This window comes from Lepidothrix coronata, unplaced genomic scaffold (assembly GCF_001604755.1).
Source record: "Lepidothrix coronata isolate B3197 unplaced genomic scaffold, Lepidothrix_coronata-1.0 Scaffold0, whole genome shotgun sequence".
Classification (NCBI taxonomy): Eukaryota; Metazoa; Chordata; class Aves; order Passeriformes; family Pipridae; genus Lepidothrix; species Lepidothrix coronata.
In genome coordinates, this window is record NW_016690180.1 from 10048491 (window position 1) to 10062612 (window position 14122).

Below are 14122 nucleotides of genomic sequence, written 5' to 3' on the forward strand. Positions count from 1 at the left end.
CAGAGCAGTTGAAAGCAACCATAAGCTCAAGTCCAGTTTTTATTGTTGAGGACAAAAGCCGATACTTATTTAATGTCAAGGCATGAATGGTTATAGCTCTGCTTATTTTAAATATGTTGTCCTGAACAGATGCAGTACACCAGCTAAGTGCTTCTTTTTACATCCTCATTGTTAAACTAATCAATTTTGCAATGGAAGACACCTAAAAATCCTAGGTGCCTGGCTACAACTGCAACAGTGCCACATTCATCATAGGACACAGGTGACACATTCACAGACTCAGGGCATCCAACACCTTCACTGAAAATTCCTGAAGATGCTCCGGAGCATGTGGTATTGGCCCAGCTATTAAGAGGAGTCATAAGCTTCAACAGCAGGATTTGTTCTGAAGAGTATAAATCATTGTTCAGAAGGCCTTTTGTTTCTAGGACAACAGCTCAAGGAAGGCACTGGACTGTTCACTTCGTTTAATGAAGACTTAAGCTACATGGCAAATGGCATTTTGTTTGTTAAACTATCATTTTTTGATACTTACAGATGCTTAGAGATTATTCTTCAAAAGTTTGCCATTTCTGAAATATTCACTCAGACTCATTAAACCAACATAAGGCAAATCATGGCTGAACTTGTAGAAGGACTCTTTAGCATCTGAAAGTAAATCTAACAATTAATCCAGTGGGCAACCTACATTTTTCACGGGTACAAAATGAGCTCCAGCTGACCTCCCCAACCCAAGGAAAGACTCTGTCATTTATAGTAAAGGTTAATGCCATGATAAGAGCAGGTTCATGTTTCAGCTGCCTAGCATTATAGCTTCAGCAGTAATGTTTTTCTTTTTGCTATTTTCAAATGTTATCCCTGGAATCCTTCACTTTATTGAACTTCCTATGTCAAAAAAAAAGTAAATAATCATTACACTAAGCCTTTATTTATATCCTTTTATAAATAACAGCTTTGTGAGTCACTTGACAGCCCCAAAACAGGTAGACTCTTTGCTTTTAATCAAAGACTTTTTCCTAAAGCATGCTAAGGCTGGGCAAGAAAAGGGTGTCTCCGTAAAACAAACAGAAGTTCCAAATAAGGAGATCCACTGCAGTGGCCATCCTCTCTTGGTCTTAACACAGAGAAGGCTCCCCTTTACCTCTATATTTGCATATTAACATTTTAAATTATTCAATGTGTATAAAGCTAATTATAAACCTACTGATTAAATTCATGGTTGTTGGGAGAGCAGTCTAAAACCAGACTGAGAATGACACAGGAATGCCTGTGATATTTTTGTAACAGTTATTTATTATTTGTACTAACATACTGTCTAGGAGTCCTGGCTACAGAGCAGGACTCATGGGGTGAGGTGTTAGACAAAAACAGACTAGCAGATGATCCTTGCCACAAAGAGCTTACACATATTATTAGCATTTGGCTAAACCAAGTCCTGACATTCTCAGCAGCAGAGCTCAGCAGGCTCAGGGTACAGCTTAAGCTGACTGTGAAACTGCTACACCTTTGAATCCTAACCAGTCCAGTTTGAGAATGGGTCTCAACAACACGGTGAAGTTTGCATACACACCCAGCAGCTATGGATCACAGCCATCCTTCATCTGTGTACTGCAAAACCTTACCTATCTTGGCTGGTGCCATCCTCACCCAACAAGGAAATTGTTCAGGGCACTCTGCTAAATGAGAGGTTTCAGCTTATAACAAGGGAAAAATTCCTTGACATTGGCAGAAAAGGCCAGTAATCCATAGCATGACAAGGAGTGGTCCCAGCCAACAAACAGCTTAGCTTATTGAGCACACTGTAAGCACTCCACCTAAGGAAAAATCCAGAAGAAGGGACTTCAGGGCCAACAGTGAGGTTGGTCTTCCAAAGTCCCAGCTGAGTTCTGGCTGAGGCCAGTGGTGCAGGAAGCACATGAAAACCTGTAAGGGATCAGTAATGGGCAATTTGGAAGCAAACGAGGTGCCTTCACTTCAAGTTTCACCTCCAGACATCATAAATGCAACACTCCAGCTGGTAGCTGAGGACAGAAGGGACTGCTCATGGATGTTAGGGACAGCTCATGAGCCACCGAGGGATAAGGAATGTGAAGACTACTAGGAGCTGGCTAAACTCACTTCTCTGAGGACGTGCATTACAGCTAAACACAACTCAGACCATCAAAAGCAAATAAACAAGGTGTTTTGTCTGTTTTTCTATAGTTTATGTCTTCTATCAATTTCCTATTGTTTCAGGCTCTCTTACATCAGATTAAAGTATAAACTTGGAAGCCTGGACAACACAGGCTGAACCCAATGCAGTAGTGGAATACGTCTCTAGCACATTTGCTGTCAGATCAATGATTAGTTCCCAGCATCAAAAGTATGAGGGTTTTGGAGCCAAACCCAAACCAGCAGAGTAAGCATACCCATTTCAATCAATAAAATACTAAATGAGATGCCAGCATAGTGTTTTGCATTTGGCTTACTCGTTTATCTCTAAATGAGAAGAGAGCAATGCTTTCTGGACAGCATTTGTATGACTAATTGGAAGCAATAAAACCCTTCAATCCGGTATAAAAAGAAAATGGCTGAATTTCCATGTAAAGTTTTAGGTTTTATTGGTTTGCATTTCATTTTCCCCCCAATGCTGTTTCTTCTGTGTTTCCTGCCAAATTTGAACTGATGGCTGTTTTCCTCTTCTGCGATGAATTAACTACAGCTTCACTGCAGATTGTTCCACACAGACTCTTTACAAACAGTGTGGTTAAGAAACACCTGTTAGTTTACGTTTGTATTCTTCATGTAACATAGAAATGTTTATGAGTACATAACGTAGAGCTAAATTCATTAAAGAGGAATTTTATAAGGTAGCTCTGTCCAGCTTAGATGACATCAAAACAAATAGGCAGGAAAATCTAAATGAAAAATGAATTTAAAGGCAGGGTCTAAAAAGCCTGGGAAGTAAAAAAACCATACAACATAAGCATAAAAAGACAATGATGCAAACCATTTATTTTTTTAAGGATACTACTGCTTTAGTGAAAAGATTCAATATATATTCCATTATGTGGTGAGACAAGGCACACAGGGCTGCTCCAAACCACTGGCCAGACCCTAAATACTGCTTTAGTCAAATATTCAGATTTCAGAACTGAAGGCAGACACAAGAGGTGTAGAAAAACCAATTACCATTTAGCAAGGAAGATTCACAGACACCGCGGCAGAATGGTTTGCACAGCATTTTGCTATGCTGGCTTTCCATCAACATTCACAAAAATGCTTTTGGGATGCAAGTGCCAAGAACTTATTGTTTTTAGATAGTTAGGAAATTTGGTTTCCGTTTACTTCACAAGTACCACAATTTACATAGCAAGACGTTTTTATGAATACAATTGTTCTGGGAAATGAATATGTCCAGCAGTGAGTAGTAGTACAAAACAACGAAACAGAAATTTAATGTATTATGAATCTATATATTACAATAGGAGCAGGCTCTTTCTAGAAAGTGCTAGAATTAAAGGGAAAGTGATAAATTTAAGAAAAAAACAAGAAGATGGTTTTTGAAGAAAAAAATTAGTAACAAGGAAGTATGAATGGAAAAAGTGATAAAAATAATGCACATCAGATTAAGTTCTTTGTATTTCTCTATCTTCACTAATTATTTTTAACTGTGTGTAATACACTAGACTTTATTTGGGTCTTGTAATTTTATTTTGAGGTTTATATCTGCATGAAGAAACAAGATCTCATTTGCTGAACTTAATTAGTAGCACAAACTCCTGGAAGCTAATAGAATGATGAAATGTCTTTGAGATAACATATGACATAAAACCCCTCAAATCTATAATTTATGCAATATTACAGCATAAGAGGAATCTACCAATACCAGCAGACAGGTAGCTGTTCTTAATAAGGTTAGTAACAAGTTCCCAGAGAACACTTTGCCAAGAGAAACTTCCTAGGAAAATAATCAGAGAAAAAAAAACAATCTTGTTTTCAAAGGAACAAGCTTTCTTAAACAGCACGTTACAGTTCTGTTCATCTGGGTGCAATAACCATGCAACCAGGTGACTTTTGCAGAGCTATTTTTTCCAGTGCTAAATCATACAGATGTCACAAAGTGGAAGACCATACACAAACTGAACACTGGATGCCACAGTAAACAGATTTTTATTCAGTAGTGCTGAAATGTGAGCCAAGATCCAAGCTAGAGTTCATGTCTCCATCTTTGTCTTGACTACTTCCTACTATTATATGTGAGAATCTCTCACACAGCCTCTGAAGTAAGTGTCTGAGCTCCTGTGGGGATTGTTCAAGGAACTGAAGTAATGCTATAAACTCCCCTAAACCCTGTCAAACAAAAGATAAGGCAGAAACCTTTTCTTTTCTCACGGAGTGACATTATTCAGGGACAGGAAGCAAAAACCAGAATCTTTTTTAAGGGAAAATGATAGTCAACATACAGTGGTTAGCACTGTAGAGCAAAGCTTATCTACAGTGATGCTGGTAATTTTTTATTTCTGGAGAAGAGTTAATAAGCGTAGCTGTACAAAACTGCAATTAGGAGAAACTTTAAAAATTAGTTGTGTTCACATAGAACATCATATGAAATGAAAGAAACCAACAGCAATCCACTGAAAAAAATCACTGGTTTTGTAAAAATCACTTAATTATATTCATTGCACTCTAATAATCCATCTTTGTAAGCCTTCTGCAGCTTCATATGGTCTTTTAATTAATAGCTCAGCCAAAATACTTTTCCAGCCTTTTACAATTAAATACATGAAAGGATGCTGCTGGAAAGCTGACAGTCTTAAAACAAAGATGCTCAGTATCAATTTCTCACATGAGAAAATTTCTTCCGGCAACAAGGCTTTCAGCAAATTCTGTTACTCCTACCTAGGCCTAATATGTTCTTTGAATGTTTTGTGAATTTGCTTTTTGGTTGGAGCATTGGCTTTCAGGATTAATGAATTCTGAACAGGAATGAGAAAACGTTTCATCAAATTTAATACTGTAAGTCTGAATACCAAACCATGGGTCCTACATTTTCTTTCATTAAAGCAATGTATCATTTCTGCTGTGATAACAGAAGCAGTCGGCACTTCCGGAGATCAAAGAAAATTACAAACAAGCCTGCCAAGCTGAACATATGTAATTCCATATGTAATGCTGCATACAATCTACATCCTGACTCAGACTAGCAACTAGACAAAGATCATCTTTGTGTATTTATATGGCCTGCGTGCTTTGTTTGGTGGTGTGCAGATCCTTCAGTTCTTACTTTAACACTACAACACTATAACCAATAAATTTTACTTACATGATTTGTGTTCTGGTATACAAGACCTGCAAATAAACCATTCCCTCTTAAACCACATGAGGAAGTCACTGGTGAGAATTTCAGAGTAACTGCAGATTCATCTAATTTTAAATGCCAGGAAAAGTTTGAAGAATTTAATCTGTCAACACCAGACCGGTTATACATATTACTTCACAGCAGTGTTATGAGAAGTCACTCAAATATGAAATCTAGGCAAAATTTTTACACCCGATCATAATCCCAGATGGACACCTCAGCATTCTCTGTTATGGGCTTCAAGTTCACTGTTACTTTCCTTCGATAAAGGATACTTCTTAATTTTTCCTTACAATAACAAAGGAGAAAAATAGACCATCGTCTGGAGAATTAGACTCAAGTAGGCATTTTGTAGAGCTACATAATATATGACTGTTTGTGTCTCTGGAGGTTAAAGATGAAACAAAAGGCACTTTGAGTACTTCACAATTACTCATAAGTTTTAGCTCCAACTCTAAAAAAAAAAATGTATGTATTGTCTCTACTTCTGAACTAAATACTTATTCTATCAGCTACCAGGGAAAAATTAATTCTGTTACAACAATTAGGTTACACTTTTTAGGCAGAAACAGTATCTAGGAGTTCAAAAGCACATATCTCACGCTATGCAGAAAAGGTACTGAAGCTTTCAAAGCATTTCCACTTCTACTGGAGGAAATTACATTCACTGGGGTGAAATAACTGGCAAGAAGTAACTATTTACTATGTCAAGCCAACCAAAACTAAGATAATAAAGAAAAATTGGCAAAAAATAATGTCTCTCATATATGGTCAGCTTACTAGGAGGTATAACAGCTTCTGGGCTACAGTGTCAATATTTTAATTCTTTTTCAGACACACAGACATGGCATGTGTAAGTGAACAGAAAAAGATTCACCCTGTGATCAAATATACTCCTGATGTCTGTACTTTAAAATAATACACCATAACTAAGCATAACAGACTAGAACACTTGATCATTTAAATTCACATGCAATCCTTAAAACAGCCACTTACTCACCACTGTAACTAAAAATGGCAACAAAAGTTAGCAGGTATGGAACCAGACACTTTGGAAAGCTAGGGGAAATTCTGATGGCTTGTTTTGTTTGGACCAATTTATTCACATAACAGTGAATTCACATAACATCCATTGGTAATGTTCAAGAACTCAGAAGCAGTGAACTTTTTTTAATAGCCTAATTATTTATTAGGAAAAATATTTAGAAAAGTAGTTACTAAAGGGAATCAGAGGACACAACTACAGAGGTAATAAAGTCACCGTACAATACAAAAAAGATCTGCTGTATCATTAATAGCAAGAAAACTGCTGTTTTTCATAATGCTTTGAAGAAATACATCTTGCAAGAGATATTTATCTCAAGGAACAAGAAAATACACACATATAATGACTTTTTGCTATGTCCCTCCTGCTACAACCACCTTACCTTTGGGATTTTACATATGAATAAGGAAAAAACTCAATGTAATTCAATATCATCTTCTTAAAACAGTCATAACAAAAATTGAGTCTTTCCTGAAAGGGAGCCAAGGAAAAGAAAACTGCACTACTGGTACTTTTTGCAGCTGTTTATATCAAATATTCCTTTCAAAGAGGACTGCAAAGGAATAAAACTAGATGGGTTTTAGAGNGCAAAAGAAAGGCACACAAGGAAACTTTAGAGAAAGGGTGGTGGGGATCAAAAATTAGATCCTAAAACGAGGCAAGGCAGTAGTCGTGCAGAAATATGTCAGTCTCAAAGGCTATATAATAACACAGAACCAATTTAAAATGAAATGTAACATGGTCTCTAATACACTGAAACTTTTTAATGCAGTTTATAAAAGGGAATGTTAACTTCAGCTATCAACAAGTTCTGAATCATGCACAACTAAGTTACAATGTGAGCAGTGCCAGAACAGAAAGGAGCCATGTCTAAATCAAGGACGGCCACCTGCTCAAGGACCCTCTTATTCCCAGTTAGAATTGAAGATAAAATCAATACAGCCATATTTCTATGCAGCAAATCCTGTTAGACACAACACCCACTCAATACCCCCCCTTTCTGCCCCAACAGCAACCACAAGACTGTGCCACCACTTGAGGTGATGTCCTGAGCACCCAGTGCTCCTGACAGCCCATGAGCTGTCAGCAGATCCTCTGTGGTCTTCTTTGCTTATAACAGATTATGACCAACGTTTTCACTGCTCTTAAGGTCAACATGAAACAGTTCCCTAGATAGTCCTGCAATGAATGTTATCTGCAGACTGTGGTATTTTTGGGGAAAGGGAAAATGAGACAAAATACACAAGTACAGTTTTCTTCCTTTTGAAAAACTATCTTTTTGTGGTGATGGCTTCTAATGCATGCATTCCAGTTTTTCTAAAGCTAGCACCACAACTGGAAAATTACATATAAACAAGAAGATTTTCTTCCTCTAAAAATATACTCTGCCTCTTGAACACTGCCCACTTGCAAAAAAAAAAAAGACTGAAAGGTCTTAAGGTGACTACACAGAGTGTTCGGATTTCAGAGGGACTGCCTGAGTTTACTAGGTTAGAAGAGTTCAAATTACAAAAATAATTGCTATCTGAATCACACAGTCATAAAGTCAAGGTGCAAAAAGCAGCACTGAAATATTTTCCTCTATTCAATATACTCACCAAACCTGCAATGGGAGTCGGTAGTCTATTGATCTTTTTTACCAATCCCGGCTTTATTGCATTCAACAACCTGTTATGAGAAAGGAGTATTTGTGAGTGGCAAGTCACAAAATTTCAAATTATCAAACACTTTTCCCAGCACATAAGGATTTCAGTATGGCTGGAAAAGTCTCCCCTTTCTCCCCTCCTGAAAACACTCATGGGCACCCAAATTCCATCATTGAAATGAAGAAAGACTAGAATGGAAAATATCCACAGCACAGTATCTCAAGAGTATTTATTTTGTATTCTAAATTGATCTAGATCACATCAGTGACCCAGACAGACTGGGTGAATTTTGTCATGTCAGCCTGCCTTCACTGCCTACAGACAGATCACACCTGGAAGAGCCTGAGAGCAGAAACCAAGGCGGCATTCAGGTCTGGTAGGAAACTGAGAAAGGATGCACACTTTATGGTGGCCTGTATATTTTTCTGAATCTTTACTTGACATTAAATGCCATCCTTGCATATATTGTGTAGAATGGAGGTCCTCATAAATCACAGATGTGAGAAGACAAATAAAAAGGGAGTCCAGAAAACCCCCACCTCATCACGAAAACACCATTACGCCAGTGATACCACAGCTGAACACTGTTTAGTGTTCAAAGATTAGCAACCCCCCAAAACCAAGTTCCTCACCACCCATGAACACGCATGTGCTGACAGTTCATTGCTAGAATACTCAAAAAACTGACCAAGCCTCTAAAAGTGAGGAATTTTAATTAAAAATCCTGTTGCAACAAACACTGTGTCTTCACCACCCTTCACCTAGGAGAAAACCCTTACGCCTTTTATCAAAAGAAAAAATTCAACCATTTCCATCCATCGGGAAGAAAATCATCAGGTCAAGACACTGACTTCAAATTCAAGATCTCTGAAGAGAAACAAAGATGTCTATTTAAATTTAAAACTCTCTAAAAATGAGAATAGCCACTATGGAAGAGAGGAACCTCATTTTGTGCTGACATGGTCTCTACACAAGAGCAGACTCTTCTGACAGCTTACTGTGGTAGTAAAGTCATTAATATTTAATATTTGAGAAATCTTGCTAAGAACTTTAAATCCTAACTAAAAGAATATTCCTTTCAATTAAAAGCTAACAGTCTGTGATTGTTTCCAACTCCCTACTTCTGAGCCAGGATAACACAGGGTGTGCCACTCCTCAAAGCTCCACCAAGAGCCATCTCTCCATAGTGACACGTTATTTGCTGTTTGATTCCATAGGGCTGGGGCAGTTTGCAAGCTCATGAGGGAGTTCATCCCTCCCAGGGTAGACATCTGGCTTTGTGAACATTGAAATTATTGTTTTTCTTCATATCTTGCTTTTTCTGTCTCCCTGAAACGATATATAGGTGGGGTGTCTGCGATCACATGGGCACAACAGGGAAGCAGAGCAGGAGATGCTATTCTCAATATTCTCTATGATTGTAGTTAGTAAACCTGTCCTAAATTGTACTCGTGTTATTACACACTTTAAGTCCCCACATCTCCAACACCATCATATATCAGGAGTGGCAACAAAGCCAACGTGAATGACATTTTTGGGAGTTGGGGGGATTTTTTTGATCTTGAAGTTAAAAACCCTGTAACCTAAGCTCATACAGATTGCTGTACTATTCCTGCCTTCTGCTTAAGGTAGAATCTAACACTAATGTCCTAAGAACAAATGAATGAATACACTTTTATATACAAACAATTCACTTTTCCCCCCTAGATGCAGAGAATGGCAAGAAAAGAACTGCACTTCTTCTATAACCATTATTTTATTTCACAGATCGAAAAAAATGACTTGTTTTTTCCACAAAAGACGCTATATTATTTTTTGGCCTCATACAGCAGCAATCTTATAAAACTATTATTTTCCATTTAGCTGCTACACGTACAATTCAATTTGTTTTGTTTCTTTTTTTTTTTTTGTTGTTTTGTTTTGTTTTGTTTTGTCAGAGGATTTCTTTCCAAATACTGTAAGTCTCTTGTGATTCCAATCCTCAGTCTGCCTATTCTGTCTCAGGAAAAAACATATTAGCTAAATCTAATGTATTTCTTTATTATTTCTTTATTATTTCTTTATTACTGAAACACAAATCTATCAGGTACCATAACAAATATTGCAGGTGCAGATCAAAAGTCACAGACAATAGCAGAAAGTAAAATAAAGAGATCTTAATGGAAACCTCAAATGCCAAACCCCATTCTGAATAAATCTTCAAAATGGCTTGTACAGACTTCTCTGTGAAATACAGGAGAAGGATATATTGAGAGGAAGAAAAGGAGCAGGGAACAACCAACATTTTTGATCACTGTTTGGAGTCTGAAGAGGAAGGAAATGGGATGGGGCAAGATGGAAAACCCTGTTGGAAACAAAGTCTGGCACCAAACCCCTCTGGACCTGCTCACTGCAGAACATGTCAAATGGAGGTTTCTTCCAGAGCAGACAGACTACTTCTGAATTATTGCCTCATCTAGAGTGACAATTCAGATGCCAAGACATTGAGTGGTTTAAGCTTGCTCTGCTACCAACCCAGCTGAAATGTTGCACTGTTTATGCAGAGCGCCTCAGTGGTCACCTTTACTCACAGTTACTGTCCATCCCTGCTTCAAAAAAGCCCCTAACTACACCTCTTCCTACATAGCTCTGTAGGAAACTAAATTTCCTGTGCTGATTTAGACTCACATAGAGTATGCACCTTGATATGTAAAGCTTTACCAGCTCCGGTAGGTTTGTGTTGAAATATGGGGCAAAGAAGACCCTTCCCCATTTTGCACTGGGGACGTGGCACAAGGCCCGTGGCCACGGTCCAACAGAAAGACTTTGCAAGTGAGAAAAAAACACTATCACACACCTTCCCCTGGCAGCCTCTGACAACTGCAGTCCCATGCTTTCTTGCCCTACCAGTCCTAACCAAAGGACTTGGCTGCTCTAGGCTTTCCGTCTCTAACCATGTCCTAGTTTAAAGAGTTTTCATGAGAGAAAACCTGCAACACACACCTTCCTCTGGCACCCCAACTGCATCTGCAGCTCCAGCCTGTGTCCCTCCCCCAGTCCTAATCTTTGACTCATTCTAAGGTGAAGACACTCAGACATGATAACAGCAACCAAGTTCAGGGAGAAAAAAACATTTGCAGTTAAACCTTCCCCCGACCCCACAACACTGGCCCCACTTCAGCTATAGCTGTAGGCAACCAGTACATGGCAGTGCTGCCCAGCTCGCTGCACTGCAGGCAGCAGCGGAGTCAGACATTAAGTGATCATCAACACCACCGTAACCAGAGCCACCTATTTTTCTGCATTTAGCTGCACAGCAAGTCTAGATACCTGCACTGTACGCAACTATGGACAGCGAAGAACTCCACCATCTGTTGTCCAGTCTCATGGTTAGCTCTGAAAATATTTTATGGCATCACATTACTCCCTCTACCACAAAAAACAAAGAAACCTCACCAACTTTAAATACTTCTGGAATCACAATTTTGTTAACTTAAAAAAGCATGAGAAATCTTTCTGAATGGATTGTTCTAGGGCATTAAATCAAATCTTTAAAAATCTATTTGTATTTCAGCAATCCCTGAGAAAGGTATGGAAAAAAGCAATGGCAAGACAAGTGTCATAGGAGCAATGTAGAATCCATCAGCTTCTATATCAGCTGAAACACACACACATTGTTTGGTGCCTTACTTTCCCAACATTTACTTACATTATAAAACTTAATTATATCACTTTGATAATGAGTCACAGAGGACAGGCAATCAATGTAAGCCTTGCTACAACATACATTTAAGGCCCTATTCACAGATCATGTTAGACAAGTTACTTTTATCACCCATTCTTGCAGCAGGAAGGCACTTTCTCAAAAAACACACTTAGCTGACGGTATAGTAAGATCCTCTGCCTCAGACATCTGATCTGTCTGGCCAGTTTAGCAATACTGCTTAGTCTAAGGAAGATACTACAGTCCCTTTGGGCAGTTTCAGATAGAGTTGAAGCCTAAAGGTCCTGAGTTGAGGTACTTTGAAAGATAACTTGCTTCTCTGAGTACCTTCCAGCTCCTGCTGACCCTGTCTGATACTCTTTCTTCCAAGGAAGCAGTCCTTTTTCTTGTACAGTAAAAATCATCCGAGCTCAAGTATATTCTTCCTCACAAAGGCATCTAGGGCAGACACATTGCTCACTCCTAATCTAAATGCAAGACACCAGTCTTGCCCCCAAGCAACCACTAGTTGCAAGTCCAAATTTTCCCAAGCACAAATTTAGTTCAGGTTTTCGTACAGCTGTGTTCTTCAAACATAGAAAATCCTCAAGTGGATGTGCATCTTCTAAAGAACAATACAAACCCTTTGTATTACTGTGTACCACATTCTGCTATGCCAAGGCTGGTGAACTATTGTACAAATAGTCAGAGTGGAACTGTTGAAGTTAGATAAAAGTGTTCATTTTGTCAGGGTTTTTTGTGTGGAAGCTTTGTGGGGAGTGGGGTGGTTTGGTTTTGTTTTTAAGGTATTAGTACTATTTCCATACTCCTGCATCTAGAAAAAGAGATGTGAATGGGACAAGGTTCGACTAAGCAGTCCTAAGAGATAACAAAATAGGATGATTTTAAATATTCCATTATTTTCTCCTTTTTCCTTCCCTTTCAGTAAGATGTCGCTAATGTAAAGTCTGATAGCACATGGTGAGGGAATACTGGTTGAAAAAAAACATAAAACAATTTCCTTCCATACTGTTTTCAAAAGGAGAATGTAGATACATTCTGCAAGCCTGTTTTAGTAGCTGGGCTTTGGAGTTTAGTAGCTGGGGACCAGAAGACATTTTGGAGATAAATGGCAAAACAAAACTAAAACTTTTTAAAACTCTGGCTTTCAGCCAACTTTTTTCTCACAGAAATCATTCTGGAGCATTAACAGCTACTTATGCAAGAAGTTAAATGGCACAAGAAGGAAAAATGAAAGAACAGAAAGATAAAGACTGTAATCCTTCTTCCATTGAGTCTTTCTGCTACCTGATATGACCAGTGTTTCTCTGATATGACCAGAGGGAAGATATGATAATGAAATCTCAAGTAACTTTTTAACAATAAAAGGAGTAAAGAAAAGACAAAAAGCAATGTAGCTGAAATAGGTATTAAAAGAATCAAAAAATATGATGAAGGAAAAAACACCCAACTAATCAACCCCAATCCCACCAAACACCCAAAAGACAAGAACCCAAACCAGGATAAAACTAAACATCTTCAGGCTCCATCCACAAAACCTGAGTCTCTACATAAACATGTGACCTATTCTCAAAGAGGGGCCTCTAGTGGTCTAGTGACAGGACTCTCACCGCTGCGACCCGGGTTCGATTCCCAGCCCCCCGGGCAGATGGAGCCCGTTAGCCCTGTAAGGCAATCCATCTAAGAGAAGGTCACTCTAAACAAACCTTTGCTTGGCCCCGGCAGATGAACCTCAGGATTAAAGGGTGGGCTCAGTTCAGCGCACACTGTGTCTCACCTAAAAAATCCACTGCGCAGGCTCGAAGGGTTAATGACCTTTCCCAAATCTTCGCTCGCGAAGACTGGCCATTATTTTATTATTCTCAAAGACTTCAGGCACTCTGTGAGGATTTCTGCTCACCACCCCTATCATGTATGTACCTGTCCTGAGTCAGGACAATCCTCTGTTCTTCACTTCTCAAAGTTCTCCTGCCACTTTCAGTCCAACATAGAATCATACAGGTTGGAAAAGACCTCAAAGATCATCACATCTAACTGTTAACCCAGCACTGCCAAGTCCACCACCAAACCAAGTCCCTAAGTACGTATCTTTTAAATACCTCCAGGGATGGTGACTCCACCACTTCCCTGGGCAGCCTGTTCGAATGCCTGACAACCCTTTAGATGAGAATATTTTTTTCTAATATCCAATCCAAATCTACCCTGGTGCAACCACACACTCATTCTCCCTTTTCCCTGTGCCAGGTGCTGGCTTGGACACTCCAGTAACTAGCTGTTAAATGAAGCACAGTAAGACACTGCATAGAAGCTAAAACCTTACCTGCCTTACCTTACAGAAACCAAAGGGCACAATGGAAATGGAAAGCTGCGCTATCCCCACTCGTAGG

General features: G+C 38.8%; 1 protein-coding gene across 2 annotated transcripts in view; it reads right to left on the reverse strand.

Moving 5' to 3' along the window:
• The window catches only part of LIMCH1 (LIM and calponin homology domains 1), a 179077-nt gene that overhangs the window by 92336 nt on the left and 72619 nt on the right, over nt 1-14122 (reverse strand). For both annotated transcript variants that reach the window (XM_017833120.1, XM_017833205.1), the window contains one exon: nt 7985-8054. In XM_017833120.1, coding sequence (XP_017688609.1) covers nt 7985-8054 — 70 coding nt within the window. The remainder of the gene's footprint in view (nt 1-7984; nt 8055-14122) is intronic.